Source organism: Colobus angolensis, unplaced genomic scaffold, assembly GCF_000951035.1.
Source record: "Colobus angolensis palliatus isolate OR3802 unplaced genomic scaffold, Cang.pa_1.0 Scaffold97, whole genome shotgun sequence".
NCBI lineage: Eukaryota > Metazoa > Chordata > Mammalia > Primates > Cercopithecidae > Colobus > Colobus angolensis.
This window is the reverse complement of record NW_012123709.1, coordinates 6,181,699-6,197,219: the sequence shown is the minus strand read 5'-3', so window position 1 is coordinate 6,197,219 and position 15,521 is coordinate 6,181,699. Positions and strand designations below refer to the sequence as shown.

The following is a 15,521-nucleotide window of genomic DNA, read 5'->3' as shown; positions in this document are numbered from 1 at the left end:
TGCAGCACACCAACATGGCACAAGTATACATATGTAACAAACCTGCACGTTATGCACATGTACCCTAGAACTTAAAGTATAATAAAAATAAAAAGAGTTTAAGAGGATTGCTTATAGTAAAAATAAAAGCAGTAATTATTATTTTCTTAACAAATCTTCCCCTAACCAAATATCTTCGTATTTATGTCATAAAAGTTACTTAAATTATGACATAGTACTTTTAGTTACATAGCCCCCAAATTACCTTAAAGTTATTTTCCTTTGGTTTTCTCCTCATTATTATATTAAAAGTTTCATACACATCCTCTGCTCCATTTTGTATAGTATTGGTCATATCTTGTTGATACTGGTTTGGATCCAAAAACACTCTAAATGTCCTTGATTCTCCTCTGAGATTGGGTCTGGGTTCAGGTCCTGGACAATTTGAAAAAGTTTGTTAAATAAAATATATATTTTTCAAATATCAAAGTAAGTCAACAGTATTTTTTTCTAGAAATGGTGAGTAAATGGTTCAGGCTTAACTCCAATCATTCTTCCCAAACTAGAATGCCCCCACTCACCCTCGTCAAATTCTAAGCTGAAAGTATTTTCTTCTTTCTCTAAATTCTTACTATTTCCTTCCATAGCAGTCATGTAACGTTTACAATGCAACACCATGACTTACAATAATATGTACACACACTCAGAAGTACACACACTTAGAAGTCAAAGAACTTTACTTTTGTCACTCATAGCTCCCACTACTGCTTTACCTACAGTAAGTATTCAATAAATATTTTCTAACTAAATATATGTATTTTAGAATTTAAGGCATAGTTTTCTATTCCTTAATTTGACAGAGGTTTATCACTTTTCTCATCCTTCCACATTCCATACCTAGTATAACCAGCACGAAAAGAAATTTCGCATACACAGAAATGTAGGATACTAACGGTTGAAAGCCCAGAGCCTTTTCTTTCCTCTCTGACATATCTCCTCTTCTGGGCAGGCAGGGTGGGGTGGGTCTTAGACCTCCAACTTTGGTTCCATTATATGGCCTTATGCTTATTCCATCCATTTTCCATTCCCTTCTCCTATTTTCTTTTATTCTAGAGATAAATAATCTAATCATCAGCAGTTTAACAACGATATAATCTCTAAACCACAGATGGCAGAAACTGACTGAAGTTTCAAAAGAAGTTTAACAACGGGCCGGGCATAGTGGCTCATGCCTGTAATCCCAGCACTTTGGGAGGCAGAGGCTGGTGGATCATGAGGTCAAGAGACCGAGACCATCCTGGCCAACATGGTGAAACCCCGTCTCTACTAAAAAATACAAAAATTAGCCAGCATGGTGGCAGGCGCCTGTAGTCCCAGCTATTAGGAAGGCTGAGGCAGGAGAATCACTTGAACCTGGGAGGCGGAGGTTGCAGTGAGCTGGGATTGCGCCACTGCACTCCAGCTTGGTGACAGAGCGAGACTACGTCTCAAGAAAAAAAAAGTTTAACAACCAAATTATAAAATAAGCACTAGACATGTATGCAGTTGTAATTTAATAATGAGTATTATAAAGGAAGTCGGGACAACAGAAGAAAGAATTTCAAAGGGATAATAAGTGATACACGTAAGAAATCAAATAACTGACTAATTTTGTAAAGCAGTATTTTTAAATGGGGTAAAGTTGGCATCTTATGCAGGATAATTCTTTTAGTTCTGTTCTGATATTTAGCATCCCTGGCTCATAGTTACCTAAGGCCAAGAGCCTACCATTCCTCACCTCTATCCCAGTAATCTGAAAACCTAAATATCACTATGCATTTCCAAACGAAGGACAGTATTGTTCCCAATTAAGAACCACCACTACAATGAATTAAAACAGTCAAATTTCAGAAGAAAAAATACACCATTCAACACAAAAAAGCTTAGACAACTGTAAGAAGTATTTAGAGTGTTTCTTAAAAAAAAAATAAAATGTAAAGTATTATGGCCGGGCGCGGTGGCTCAAGCCTGTAATCCCAGCACTTTGGGAGGCCGAGACAGGCGGATCACGAGGTCAGGAGATCGAGACCATCCTGGCTAACACAGTGAAACCCCGTCTCTACTAAAAACACAAAAATACTAGCCGGGCGAGGTGGCGGGCGCCTGTAGTCCCAGCTACTCGGGAGGCTGAGGCAGGAGAATGGCGTAAACCCAGGAGGCGGAGCTTGCAGTGAGCTGAGATCCGGCCACTGCACTCCAGTCCGGGCGACAGAGCGAGACTCCGCCTCAAAAAAAAAAAAAAAAAAAAGTATTATACATTTTAAAAAGCTTTGAATAAAGACGATTTCAAAAGATCCTGTCCCAGAGTTCGAGACCAGCCTGGCCAACATGGTGAAACCCTGTCTCCACTAAAAATACAAAAATTAGCCAGGCACGGTGGCAAGCACCTGTAATCCCAGCTACTGGGGTGGCTGAGGCAGAATTGCTTGAACATGGGAGGCAGAGGCTGCAGTGAGCTGAGATCACGCCATTCCACTCCAGCCTGGATGACATCGGGGGAAAAAAGAAAAAAAAAGATACTGTCCTTTCCAACATCTAACATAGAAGTTTTTTAACTGGCTGGGTGCGGCGCTGGCTCATGTCTGTAATCCCAGCACTTTGGGAGGCTGAGGCAAGTGGACTGCTTCATCTCAGGAGTTTGAGACCAGCCTGGGCAACATGGGGTGAAATCCCATCTCTATCAAAAACTACTAAAATTTACTGGGCATGATCACACGTGCCTATGGTCCCAGCTACTAGTGGGACTGAGGCTGGAGAATCGCATGAACCCAGGAGGCAGAGGTTGCAATGAGCTGAGATTGCGTCACTGCTCTCCAGCCTGTGTGACACAGTGAGATTCTGTCTCGGGGAAAAAAGTTTTGAAACCATGTTACCTATATCTAAAACTGCATGGTAGGTACCCTACACATATTTGATACAAAATCCTTTGTGTCAATTTAGTAGGTAAAAAAACTAAAAAATATTACCTAAGAAGCAAAAAAGGAAAAAAGGCAAAGAAATTTATCATTCTATACACATACTCTTTCAAAAATATATGCCACCATACCATCTTCAATGACACGTCCTTTGTCATCCAGCATGCCCTGAATTTCACAGCCTCTGACGTAAACCAGGCCAACCTGCTCAATAAAAGGTCTCCTCCGATCAAACTTAGTGCCATAAGGTTTTGTGGGACGTACAGTAATTAAAAAGCATACATCATGCTTACGAAGACCTGGTAAGATATAAAGACATTTTCATTTATTAGAATTTCATTGTTTTCAGTCTTTTGTAGGCAAATTCTTATTTGCCTCTCTACCTCTTATCTTTGGTAGAGAGATATCATGAGTGGCCAATGATTATTATCACATTGTAACACAATTATGGGCTTTTCTATAATCTTTAATACTCAATATTTCATAGCATTAATTGAAATGAAAACCTCTTTATATTAAAATTAGAAACATTCATGCCATGAATATAATACTGAATAAGCCCTCCAAGTCATGCTACAGCTCCAAAATTGGATGTTCGTCATCATTCTTATTTTTAACATTCTTAATAAGTAACCAAAAATATGGCTGGCATATAATCCATCTATAGCATATTTAGCAGGTTTTTATTATCAGTTTAAACTATCTGTCAGTGTCATTCCAAAGACAGCCTAATTGTATTTCACTAAAACAGGTCAACTCAAGAATAATTCATCAAGGCAAAAAAATATTGTTTACAGATATGATTTTGAGAAAGATGGCTGAATATATACAGTTTCAGTTGGCAAATAGTGAACATTTTTATAAGTGAATGTCAAGAAATAGGAGACTTGTGCCAAAGTCCATAGTTTCTTGGTCATTAGACCCAATAACGAACTCAAATGGCTTCCCAGTTCCATTAAAAGTAAAGAAACTGGAAGACAAGGATATAAAATTAGACCTCACAGCATGTAATGCTACACCACTTAATCTTCATTCCATTTCCAATGCTTTTGTTAGCCATTATATGACATAAATGTAAATGTAAACAGTCTGCTTGCTCATAACCTTGTTAACAACAAACACAATGATATCAAATTAACAATGTGGGTATATGGCCAATAGTATTGAAAATATTTTGGTTTGTTTTAATTGGGGGACTGGTTAGAGTATGGGTAAAGGTAGAAATAATAACTCTATTCATAATACTGATTTAATTATTTCCCAATATATTCTACGCAAAGCAGCAAGAGAAGTAATGAGAATGAATGGGAACGGTTCTACTATCTGAGTTGTACTACTTGTGTGACATCTGATCTGTACAGCTCATTAAAGCTTGTAAGTCTTAAAGCCAAAGAAGTGGTCCTGAGAAGTCATTTATCCTCTACCAAGATAGGAGGTACTTTTTGGCATCACTGAGGGATGACCTCTTGTTCCTTCCTATAGCAAACCACTTTCCTCTGGGACATCTTAGATCCACTTTTTTAAAAATCCTATATTTCAATGAGCTCAACTCTCTCTGTCCTTGCAACCATTTGTATCCACCCTATCCTAGCTGTGCTTTCTGGAGCAAATCTGGCATTTCCATTTCATGAATTCTGTTTCCTTAACTTTAAATGAGAATATTGAAGAAGATAAGGGCTTGAGGTTCACACCTTTTCAAAGGGAGAAGACGAATGTTTTATGGTATTTAGTTTAATAATCTTTAATAAAACAATATTCGGCCGGGCGCAGTGGCTCATGCCTGTAATCCCAGCACTTCGGGAGGCTGAGGCAGGTGGATCACAGGTCAGGAGTTCAACACCAGCCTGGCCAAGATGGTGAAACCTTGTCTCTATTAAAAATACAAAAAATTAGCTGGGCGTGGTGGTGGGTGCCTGTAATCCCATCTACTCGGGAGGCTGAGGCAGAGAATTGCTTGAACCCGGGAGGTGGAGGTTGCAGTGAGCCGAGATTGTGCCACTGTACTCCAGCCTGGGCAACAGAGTGAGACTCTGTCATTTAAAAAAAAAAAGAAAAAAATCATTATTGTTTACAGAATCTCTCCTTTTTGCTTCCATTTTCTATTTGGCTACCCTATCTGTGATCAATATAGGGGCTGGTTTTTGGCCCAGGCCTCCCAGAAAACACTTTTCTTTCCATCACACCCCAGATTATCACTCACCCCACAATGCCCTATTGTGCCCTATCTTGCCCATCAAAATGTACCCATTCCACTTCTCATTCTACCAGAGGCTGATGTTTAAAAGAAAAAAAGACTGTCTCATGTCCTTCTGAAAGCAGTCAGTAATGGGGAAGGTGGCCTGTTTTTAAACATCCTTTTGTTTTCCTTAACACCAAAATTCGGACCTCTCATCTATAAATTCCTATAAAGAGTCCTTTAAAATAAACAAAATTCCAACCATTTACTACTTCTGGGGGTACCTAGTAAGTTATCTCAGTTTATTTCCCACTGTGTAAACCAGTGTTTAATATCTCCTTAAGCTTCAAGGAAAAATAAATATGAGGCCTTCTCCAGCAACTTAATGGCTTTCTTGGGGTTTAGCAACAGTAAAGGCGCACATTATTCTGGATAAGTAATACACAGAATGAAACTCTTTTGAAGAACACAAGAGTCATAAAAACAATCTGTCACAAACTATACCCACTACCGTAGGCACTGGTTAAACATTTGGCTAGCTTTGTTGCTGGATTCCTTCAGAATTCTTCAATAACGATATAGTTCCCATGATTATAAACAGCTACACTGGTAGTAATAATTTCTGAAAACAGATCCATTAAGGGGCTATCCCTTTCCTTCTGGCATGCCAAGAAAGTAAAAGGAGGTAAAACCTACTGACTACTATTTCTCAAAACAGGGCATCAAGTAAGACCTCTCACAGGACAGCTGGGAGAAAAATATAAAACTGCCTAATAGAAATCAGTTCATATGTCACTTTTGGCAGAGGTCTTATTGTTTTAACTCTATTGGACTTAGTAATTTTGAACATATCTGCCTCCAAAACAAATTAATTTTGACATGGAACTCTCATCCTTAAAATTTTGCCTAGCAAAAAATAGGAGGAATAACTCCTTTAATTTCTTTGCAATCATTATATATCCTTGAGTACATTTGATTTCACTGATTCTTTAGCCTTTCTGTCTTAGGTGCAAATAAACTATTATTTATTTCTGAGTTGTTTCACTATAGCCCCACCCACCCCCACATATTCTTTTTGAGCTTGCCTAATTTTGATTTTGTATTTTTATTTTCCACAAAGTGCATGCATTTCTATTCTTTTCACCTTGGCTTTTATTTTTTGAAAAACACCAGTTTTCCTTACTACTCTGCATGTCTGCATGTTATATGTGGGCTTTCTCCCCACTCTTTGGTGAACACTAACATTTTTATTCTTTTATATTGATCCCACAAATCCATAAATATTATCTTGCTAAATTTAAGACTTAAAATGCTCCTCTAGTCTTTGCAAAGTTCAGTTTTCAAAACTTTGATATGTATGCAATTTTATACTTTTTATTAAAATATTAACATACCTAAATATTCTTGTATGATCCCTGGTATTTTTAAAACTAATAATTAGAAAGTTGCTATTCTTTAAATCAAATTTCAAGGATAAAGTTTCATAAAAGCTTAAAAGGATAACATTTAGTAAAAGTACTTTGTTAATGCTCTAAGTGAAAGTTCATAACAAGGCAAAAGGTAATGTCACTTTTTGAAATACAAAATTACCTTCCCATTCATCTTTGATGTGATCTCTGACATTCAGATTTATGGTAACATCTGCACGAACTCGGGTTGGCCAGTTTTCACCTATGTTGGGTTTGGCCACTTCAACAACAGTGAAAGCCACAATGGGCTGGGCCATTCGCGCCCAACCACCAAACACTACACCGCCATATTCAGATTGCCTAGAACCAAAGAAATGGATGGTTACTCAAACAAAAAATAATTTATTCCCAACTTTTAGACAAGTAAAACTAGTAAGTAGGAATACTGTTCGGCTAGTATTTAAGTCCTAATATTAGTAACCCCTATTTCTTAACTTAAAAACAAAAACAAACAAAAAAAACCCTTTAACTCTCAAAGTATACAAAGTATATATGATAGCATGAAACAGGTACATGATAGTATGAAACAGGCAAATGTGGTCCAGAAAAGAAACAGAAGTAGAGGAATGTCTCCTCCCCAACTAAGAAAAAAGCTAACCCTATGTATGTAAGAGCATTCTGGGGCTGAGCCATTTTATCAAAGAAATAAATAATGCAGCACACTTGGTTTTATTTCAGCTTTATTGAGGTATACTTGACAAATAAAAATTGTATGTAGTTAAGGAATACAATGTGACGTTTTAAACTATGTATACACTGTGGTATCATTACCAACACAGTTATCATTTTTGTGTGTGTGTGGTAAGAATACTTAAGATCTATCCTGGCAAGTTTCAAGTACATAAAACATAATAGCCACTAGGCTTTACATTAGATCTCCAAACTTATGTAGCTTGTAACTGAAAGTTTAGACCCTTTGACCAGTATGTCCCCATTCCCCCCACCCACAACCTGATAACTGCCCTTCTACTGCTTCCATGAATTTGCCTTTTTTAGATTCCATATGTAAAGTGAGATCATCAGTTTTTGTCTATCTGTATCTGGCTTAATACATTTGGCATAACGTACTCCGGGTTTATCCACGTTGTCAAAAAAAGGATTTCCTTCTTTTTAAAAGGTTAATCATATCCCATTGTGTGTTTTTATATATGTACACACACACACCACATTTTCACATTTTCTTTATCCATTCAGCCCTTAAGTTGTTTCCACATCTTGGTTATTGTGAATAATGCTGCAACACAAAAGTGCAGACATCTCTTCAGGATCGTGATTTTATTTCCTTTGGACAAACATTCAGAAGTGGGTTTGCTGGATCACATGATAGCTCTGATTTTTAATTTTTTGAGGAACCTCCATATTGTTTTCCATAATGGCTGTACTAATTGACATTCCCACCAACAGTGTATAAGAGTTCCCTTTTCTCTACATCCTTGCAAACACTTGTTATCTTTGACTTTTGATAACAGTCATTCTAACAGTTGTGAGGTATGAATATCTCATTGTGGTTTTGATACGCATTCCCTTGATGATTAGTGATGTTGAACACCTTTTCATCTATCTGTTCTTTGTATGTCTTCTTACAAAAAATGTTTTCAAGTCCTTTGCCCATTTTTTATTGGGTTATTTGGTCTTTTGCTATTGAGTAATATGAGTTCCTTACATATTTTGGATATTAACTTCTAATCAGATATATGGTTTGCAAATATTTTCTTCCATTCTGTAAGGCTGCCTTTTCATTTTGTTGACTGTTTCCTTTGCTGTGCAGAAACTTTTCAGTTTGATGTGGTCCCCACTTACTTATTTTTGCTTTTGTTCCCTGTGTTCTTGGTATCACCCAAAAATCATTGCTAAGACCAATGTTATGGAGTTTTTCCCGTTTTCTTCTTGGAGTTTCATGGGTTCAGGTCTTATGTCAAAATCTTCACTCTATCTTCAGTTAACTTTTGTGTATCACGTAAGATAGGGATCCTATTTCATTTTTTTACAAGTAGATATCCAGTTTTCCCAAGACCATTTTCCTTTCCCCATTGTATACTCTTGGCACATGCATCGAAGATTAAATGATTGTACAAGTGTGGGTTTACTTCTGGGCCTTCTCTTTTGTTGGTCTATGTGTTTTTATGCCAGTACCATACTGTTTTGACCACTGTAGCTTTGTAATATAATTTGAAATCAGGAAGTATGATGTCTCCAGCTTTGTTCTTCTTGATCAAGATTGCTTTAGCTATTCAGGGTCTCTTAATGTTACTAATTGGCAGCTTTGTATTTCAGCTTGGACAACTTCCCTTGGCATTTATTATAAGGCAGTCTAGTGGTGATAAACTGTCTCAGTTTTTGTTCTGTTCTGTTTTTCTGTCTTAATTTCTCTTTCATTTCTGAAGGACCTCTTTACTTGTTTTTATTTTATATTGTTATCCTTTTATCCTCTTCATAAAGACTGTTTCAATTGTTAATATTTTATTTTCTGTATTTTAAGTATTTTTATAAGCTGTTTCAAATACATTTTAGGACAAGCTATAATTTTTTAAAAAATTAAAAACATGCAAACAAATAATATCTATGCAAAAACCTCCTTTACAGCATATTTAAATCATTTAAAAGATGTTGCTATGGATTGCAGGAAAAAAAAAAAAAATCAAGCTAGTTGTAATAACCAGAACCACTAACATCCCAATTACCATTCTTTCTTCTTATGTCAGTCTAACTAGTGCTTTAGTTTTTGTATTAAAAAGTTGTATTTGGGAAATCTGTAACATAAACACTGAAGCAGCACTCCAAAGTTAGGAAGTACTGCAGAATACGACATACCTACAAAGATAAACTGCCTCCTATGTAAAGACTTTATGTCACAACAAAAAAATTGTAGAACTTCAGAACATCAAAAAGAGAAACTAATTAAAAATAAAGTTCTGCAATCAATGGCTTAGTTAGTATTGGGACAATGTCTAAAAGGAATTACTTAGTGGCTAAACCATTGTGAAACAACTTCCTATCACCTCCTCCATTTCTTACAGCTTTAATGCAGTATAGTTTACATACCATAACATTTATCCACTATAAATACACAAGTCCATAGTTCTCAGTAAATTTGCAGAGTTGTGCATTCATCATCACAAAATCCAGTTGTGGAACATTTCCAACATCTTTAAAAAGATCCCTCTTGTCCAGTTGCAGTCAATCCCTGTTACCAAACCCAAGCAACCACTAATCTACTCCCCTTACCCCTTTCTCTTCTTATATTATGTACTTGAAGCATTAAAAAGTATAGATTTCTGGCCCTTATGCACATTCTCTCTTACTGCTGGTTAGTGGGCTTCAGCACCCTGAAAACATAATCATGGGAACCACATAATGAGTAAAAATGCCTGTTAGTTTTCATCCTCAAAATACATGAAACAGAAAGAAGCCTGGCCCCCGTTTTAGGTTTCAACATTTTTAATAATTTTCAATGATGGGCATTACAAATGCAAATTTAAAAAAATCTGTTATTACAAATGTGAATGAATTAGCTCCAAAAAGTCACACTTTCTTCCCCTCCAGAAAATAGTATAATTTAATATTTTTTTATTAATAGACCAAAAGAACTCAAATATTTTTGTTGCACTTGGCATTTAAGTAAAATAAAAATGAATTCTATTTGTTGAATTGCCAGTTAATAAATCCCTAGTTCGCCAAATGGTCAAAATTAGGCCCAGAATCTGAGCACATAATCTCAAGGTAACCATAAATTGTAAAGAAGTTTCCTGATCAAGCACTCCCTCAGGGTACAAACAATGGGCAACAATTTCAGCAAAGCTGTGGGTAGGAATGATTAGCCAGTGGGTATACAAATTTCGCAGTGCTCGCCTGCCTACTGACTCAACTGATTATTAAGTCAGAAATGCGTTGTGTTGTATTTTATAGTCTTACCCAGAATAACTTTTCACATAATAATTAATTAAAAAATAGAACTCTGTATGAAATGAAACATGGAAGTGAAAAAATAGATCATAATCATAGTGTCTGCAGTAGCTCTCTATAATTAGTAAGCAGAAGCCTGGAAGATACCTGAGTCAGTTCACATTCCAAAGCTGTTCAGCTTTTCACATACAATGCAGTATAATCATGTATGTATACATGGTGTCCTATTATATAATGTAACAAAAATTCACCTCATGGTATTTTACTCATTTATAATCACTTGTGATGTATAACTTGTATCCATCAATTTCATACTTGGAATGAAATAGTGAATAAAGAACATTTGCCTAAAGTCAGCCGTATCTATAAAACCAAATTAACCTTACAAATTCTTGTAATGCAAAGCTGCTACAACAACCAGAATGAAAGACTTTTCTTAGCTAAAGGAATTCCAGACATGAGCTAGCAGGTGGGGAGTGGAGTCTATGTGGAAGAATTCCTCAAATAACAAGACCAACTCAACTGGCCCTAAAAGTAAATCCTGGTGATTTACTTTCTTCCACAGAATCTATGGGTGGAGAGACAGAGAAGATTTTCTAACGTACCACCCCATGCAATGTGCGGCAGCAGCCCTAATCCTCTCTCCATTCCCCTAGAGAGGCTGACTGAGAATACTGTAGCAACAGTGACAAGAGTAGTTGGATTAATGGAGCACCCCTTTATCATAAGCTTCCTCCGGGACTTAAACTGTCCTGCTCTCCTAGTACAGGCCTGCTGGCCAACCCCTAGCCTTCCAATCAGCCTTTAAGTAAAGTCTGACCTACTCCCTCCACATTTCCCCCTTCCCTTCCTCAGCATGATGACATCTTCCCGCTTATCCCCAGTCTCCCATCCCCATTTTCAAGTACCCAGAAATGTGGTTTATATTTTAGCACTTTTGATGTATGTTAATTCACATTTTAAAATGTCTCAAAGAGTAAATATCTCTTATTTTAGAGGGCACCTTTGTGCCAGGTATATTATTTCTAAATATACTTATAAGGTTTCTGACAGAAGTTTATTAGTCACCGTCTGCATATCTGCATTACAGGTGGAACAAATTTACTAACCATGGCTTCATTCTGCTGACACTATCTTCAATGTCCTGCCGAATTTCGTAAGTTGATTCTAAGCGGAAGAGGTTAAAGTTCCTTAGCAGGTAGTCATGAAGAGTCAAAAATTGCAAATTCAATTTGGGAAGAGCAAGACAACCTGAAAAGGAAAAAAAATCCGTATTTGAATTACTTTTTTTTTTTTTTTTTTTGAGACAGAGTTTCGCTCTGTCGCCCAGGCTGGAGTGCAATGGCACAATCTTGTCTCACTGCAATCTCTGCCTCCCAGATTCAAGCCACTCTCTTGCCTCCTGAATAGCTGGGATTGCAGGCATCCACCAACATGCCCGGCTAATTTTTTGTATTTTTAGTAGAGACAGAGTTTCTCTATGTTGGTCAGGGTGGTCTCGAACTCCTGACCTCGTGATCTGCCCACCTCAGCCTCCCAAAGTGAGGCCACTGTGCCCGGCCTGAATTATTCTTTTAATGCTCTTTGTATTAAAACACTGGCACCACAAAACTGTAAGAACCTAATGAATGCCTGAAATGCAGCATATCTGATAACAACTTATTTTTGTTTTCACACAGATGTTAAAACCAGATTAGTAAATGTTGGCTATTAAGAATTAGGGGTGAGGCCGAGCACGGCAGCTCATGCTTGTAATCCCGGCACTTTGGGAAGCCAAGGCAGGTGGATCACCTGAGGTCAGGAGTTTGAGACAGCCTGGCCAACACAGTGAAACCCCGTTTCTACCAAAAATACAAAAAATTAGCTGGGTGTCGTGGTGGGCACCTGTAATCCCAGTTACTCAGGAGGCTGAGGCAGGAGAATCGCTTGAACCCAAGAGGCAGAGGTTGCAGTGAGCCAAGATCGCGCCATTGCGCTCCACCCTGGGCAACAAGAGCAAAACTCCATTTCAAAAAAAAAAAAAAAAGAATTGGGGTAAAGGATGAGTTTTATTAATACATGTAATCTACATACCAGTGATGTGTATGTAAACAGTACTTCAAAGTATTTAAGGATACTTGTACTAATAGTTTCAAGTAGTTTAAAACTTCTTCCCTTATCACCTAATTTATATTTGGCAAATATTGAAGTGAATAATGTTACCATAAATTTAGCGCACAACAAAATTTAGCATGAACACTGAATTATTATGTTACATTGCATTAATCAATCTCCGATGACTATTATTGTGCTCTGAACTTGCCTTCTGGCTAAACTTTAAGGACAAGACATTGTTTGTATGTTATTCCAGACTCCCCTTTCTCTGACTATATAAATAAACAATAATCCTTTCATTATTCTCATTTAACTATTTCTCTTTGACAATAAGTAACCACTTAGTAGCAATATCAAAAAGGTTTTAAAAAATCCCAAAATACATTTTACTGATAAGTCATAGTCTCATCATTGTTGTCCATACTACCAGAAAATAAAAAATAAATGTAAAGACAACATTGGTGAACAAAAATTTAACATTATTTATATTAGTAAACTCTGACTTGTAATCTAACTCAATTTCTTTCGATAGCACATTTTTACTTTAAAAAAATGACAATTAAAATGTCAGCACTTTGCAATACTCACTAAATTAACAAATCTAGGTGTTAAGTATCAATAGCTACTAGTAGTACAAAAAGAGAGACAAGCAGACAGTATGTGCCTCCTGATGAAAGAACACACCACCACCAAGAATCCTGCCAAGGAGAACCTTAGTCTGATCAAGCCTCTGCACAAGGTGGTACTAATTTGCAAGGAAAATAAAGAACAGAGGAACATGCTGCAATATGCCATGAGTATTCAATCAGAAAAATCTATAGACTGTGGGAACTCTATGATCAAACAACTCAGGTTTTTCAGCAGAAACAAAAAGAAAGAAAGGGATGTATAGAAGGTACCAGTAAAGTAAGACATTTTTTAAATGAAACCTTGTAACCACCTTATCAGCTATCCCAGAATCCTCCCAAGTGCCCTTTCCTGATTACAGCTTCTTCCCTTTACCTGAAAGTAACTATTTCCTGACTTTTATAGCAATCACTATCTTGAATTTCTTTATACTTTTATCATCCAGCTGTGCATCCCTAGACATGAGAAAGCAACATATTAACCACTGTAAGAACATAAAAAGACATGAAGACTGCCTATGTTCTGAAATCTAGCACAATATTAGTGCACTGGGTCTATCGGAGTTATGGCTCTAGGATATGTCTTAGAGCAACCATTTTAAGTAAATATACCAATACTTATACTTGTGATATCTTTAAAACAGTTACATTTCTTCTACTAATGATGCCATTGTCCAAAAAATGTCCTGAAATTTCTTTTTAAATATACCTTCAAAATATATCTGAATGCACTTTTGCATATACTCAGTTGTAGCAAATTCTCATCCTCAGAGGATGAGTGAAAAGTGTTTAGATCCAAATCTGGGGAAATAAATGAACAAACTAGGCAATATCATTTTGGATCAACACTAAGAGCTTACTATCAATAAACGATAATGCCTTTTTTTTGGTGATCATTACCTGGCTTTACATAGAATTCAAAAGAGCCACTAAAAAAAGTCTTTGAAAAAAGCTCTATTAAACACAGCCTATCACAGTGACACAATGAAAGCTATACTTCAAGCATTATCAGGTCTCCTTGAAAACAGTCTTATGGTCAGGTGCAGCAGTTCACACCTGTAATCCCAGCACTTTGGGAGGCTGAGGTGGGCAGATCGCTTGAGCTCAGGAGTTCGAGACCAGCCTGAGCAACATGGTCAGACCTTGTCTCTACTAAAAATACAAATAATAATAGTAATAATAATAATAATAGCTGGGTGTGGTGGTGCACGCCTGTGGTCTGAAGTACTCGGGAGGCTAAAGTGGGAGGATCACTTGAGCCCAGGAGCAGAGGCTGCAGTGAGCTGAGATTGCACCACTGCACTCCAGCCTGGGTGACAGAGCAAGACCCTGTCTCATACAAACAAGCAAAAAAACCAAAACAGTCTTAGGGCTTTATAGTCATATTTTTTACAGGGTGATATGTATATAGTTAAATTCAATAAAAACCCTTAGTGCCAAAGCATTCAAAATACTAAATCTTTCCTAGCTTCTAAAGTTAACTTGTGGGCACCAGGAAATTATCCCAAAGTACAGAGTGGACTGAAGTACACTGTCTATAATTCCAATTATAAATGATAAATCTGAAATTATTTCATTGTACAGCTGAATCCATATTTCTTTACCATACCTTCTCCAGAATAGTACTCAGTTGGGACAATATTTTCATCCCATATAATTTTCTCAGTTGGATACAAAGGCATCTGGTTCAATTGCTGAATCTGAGAAATTCGACGTTCATGACGAGATACCTAAAAGAAAGGAAACAAGTTCATGCAGAAGGTTAGAAGCATCTTTTTTCACTAAAAATAATTTATGGAAGAAGTTTCATGCCTATCAGTTATTGTAGCAGTTCAATAAGAGATTTTTTTTTTTCCTATTTTCTCCATAGATCAAAGATGAGAAACCAACCAATGGTGATGGTCTTTGGAATCAGATAGACCTGAGTTAAAATCCCAGCTCCTCTACTTATGAATACTGTAAAAGCTGGGCACATTACTTTAACCTTCCTAACCTTAGTTTCCTTTTCAGTAAAACAGATAAAGTGCCACACATCTCAAGTTTCCAATGAAAATTAAGTGAAATACTATGAAATAGTGTCAAAGTCCCTGGTACATGCCAAGAATTTAAAAACCATGACACTTAGCATTAATCAACGTAAGAAAAAATAGGAGCTCTAGGTCTTGGACTATCGTTTTCATTCTTTTTATTTTTTGAGACGGAGTCTTGCTCTGTTGCCCAGGCTGGAGTGCAGTAGCCGGATCTCAGCTCACTGCAAGCTCCACCTCCTGGGTTTACGCCATTCTCCTGCCTCAGCCTCCCAAGTAGCTGGGACTACAGG

At 37.0% G+C, this 15,521-nt stretch overlaps 1 protein-coding gene across 1 annotated transcript in view; it reads right to left on the bottom strand.

The window, feature by feature from the left end:
• Positions 1-15,521, bottom strand: part of AQR (aquarius intron-binding spliceosomal factor) — a 123,279-nt gene that overhangs the window by 53,815 nt on the left and 53,943 nt on the right. The window contains exons 16-20 of the mRNA XM_011932722.1: positions 14,811-14,931; positions 11,591-11,732; positions 6,700-6,878; positions 3,065-3,232; positions 245-414 (exon numbers count right to left, since the gene is read on the bottom strand). Of these exons, the coding sequence (XP_011788112.1) occupies positions 245-414; positions 3,065-3,232; positions 6,700-6,878; positions 11,591-11,732; positions 14,811-14,931 (780 nt within the window). The remainder of the gene's footprint in view (positions 1-244; positions 415-3,064; positions 3,233-6,699; positions 6,879-11,590; positions 11,733-14,810; positions 14,932-15,521) is intronic.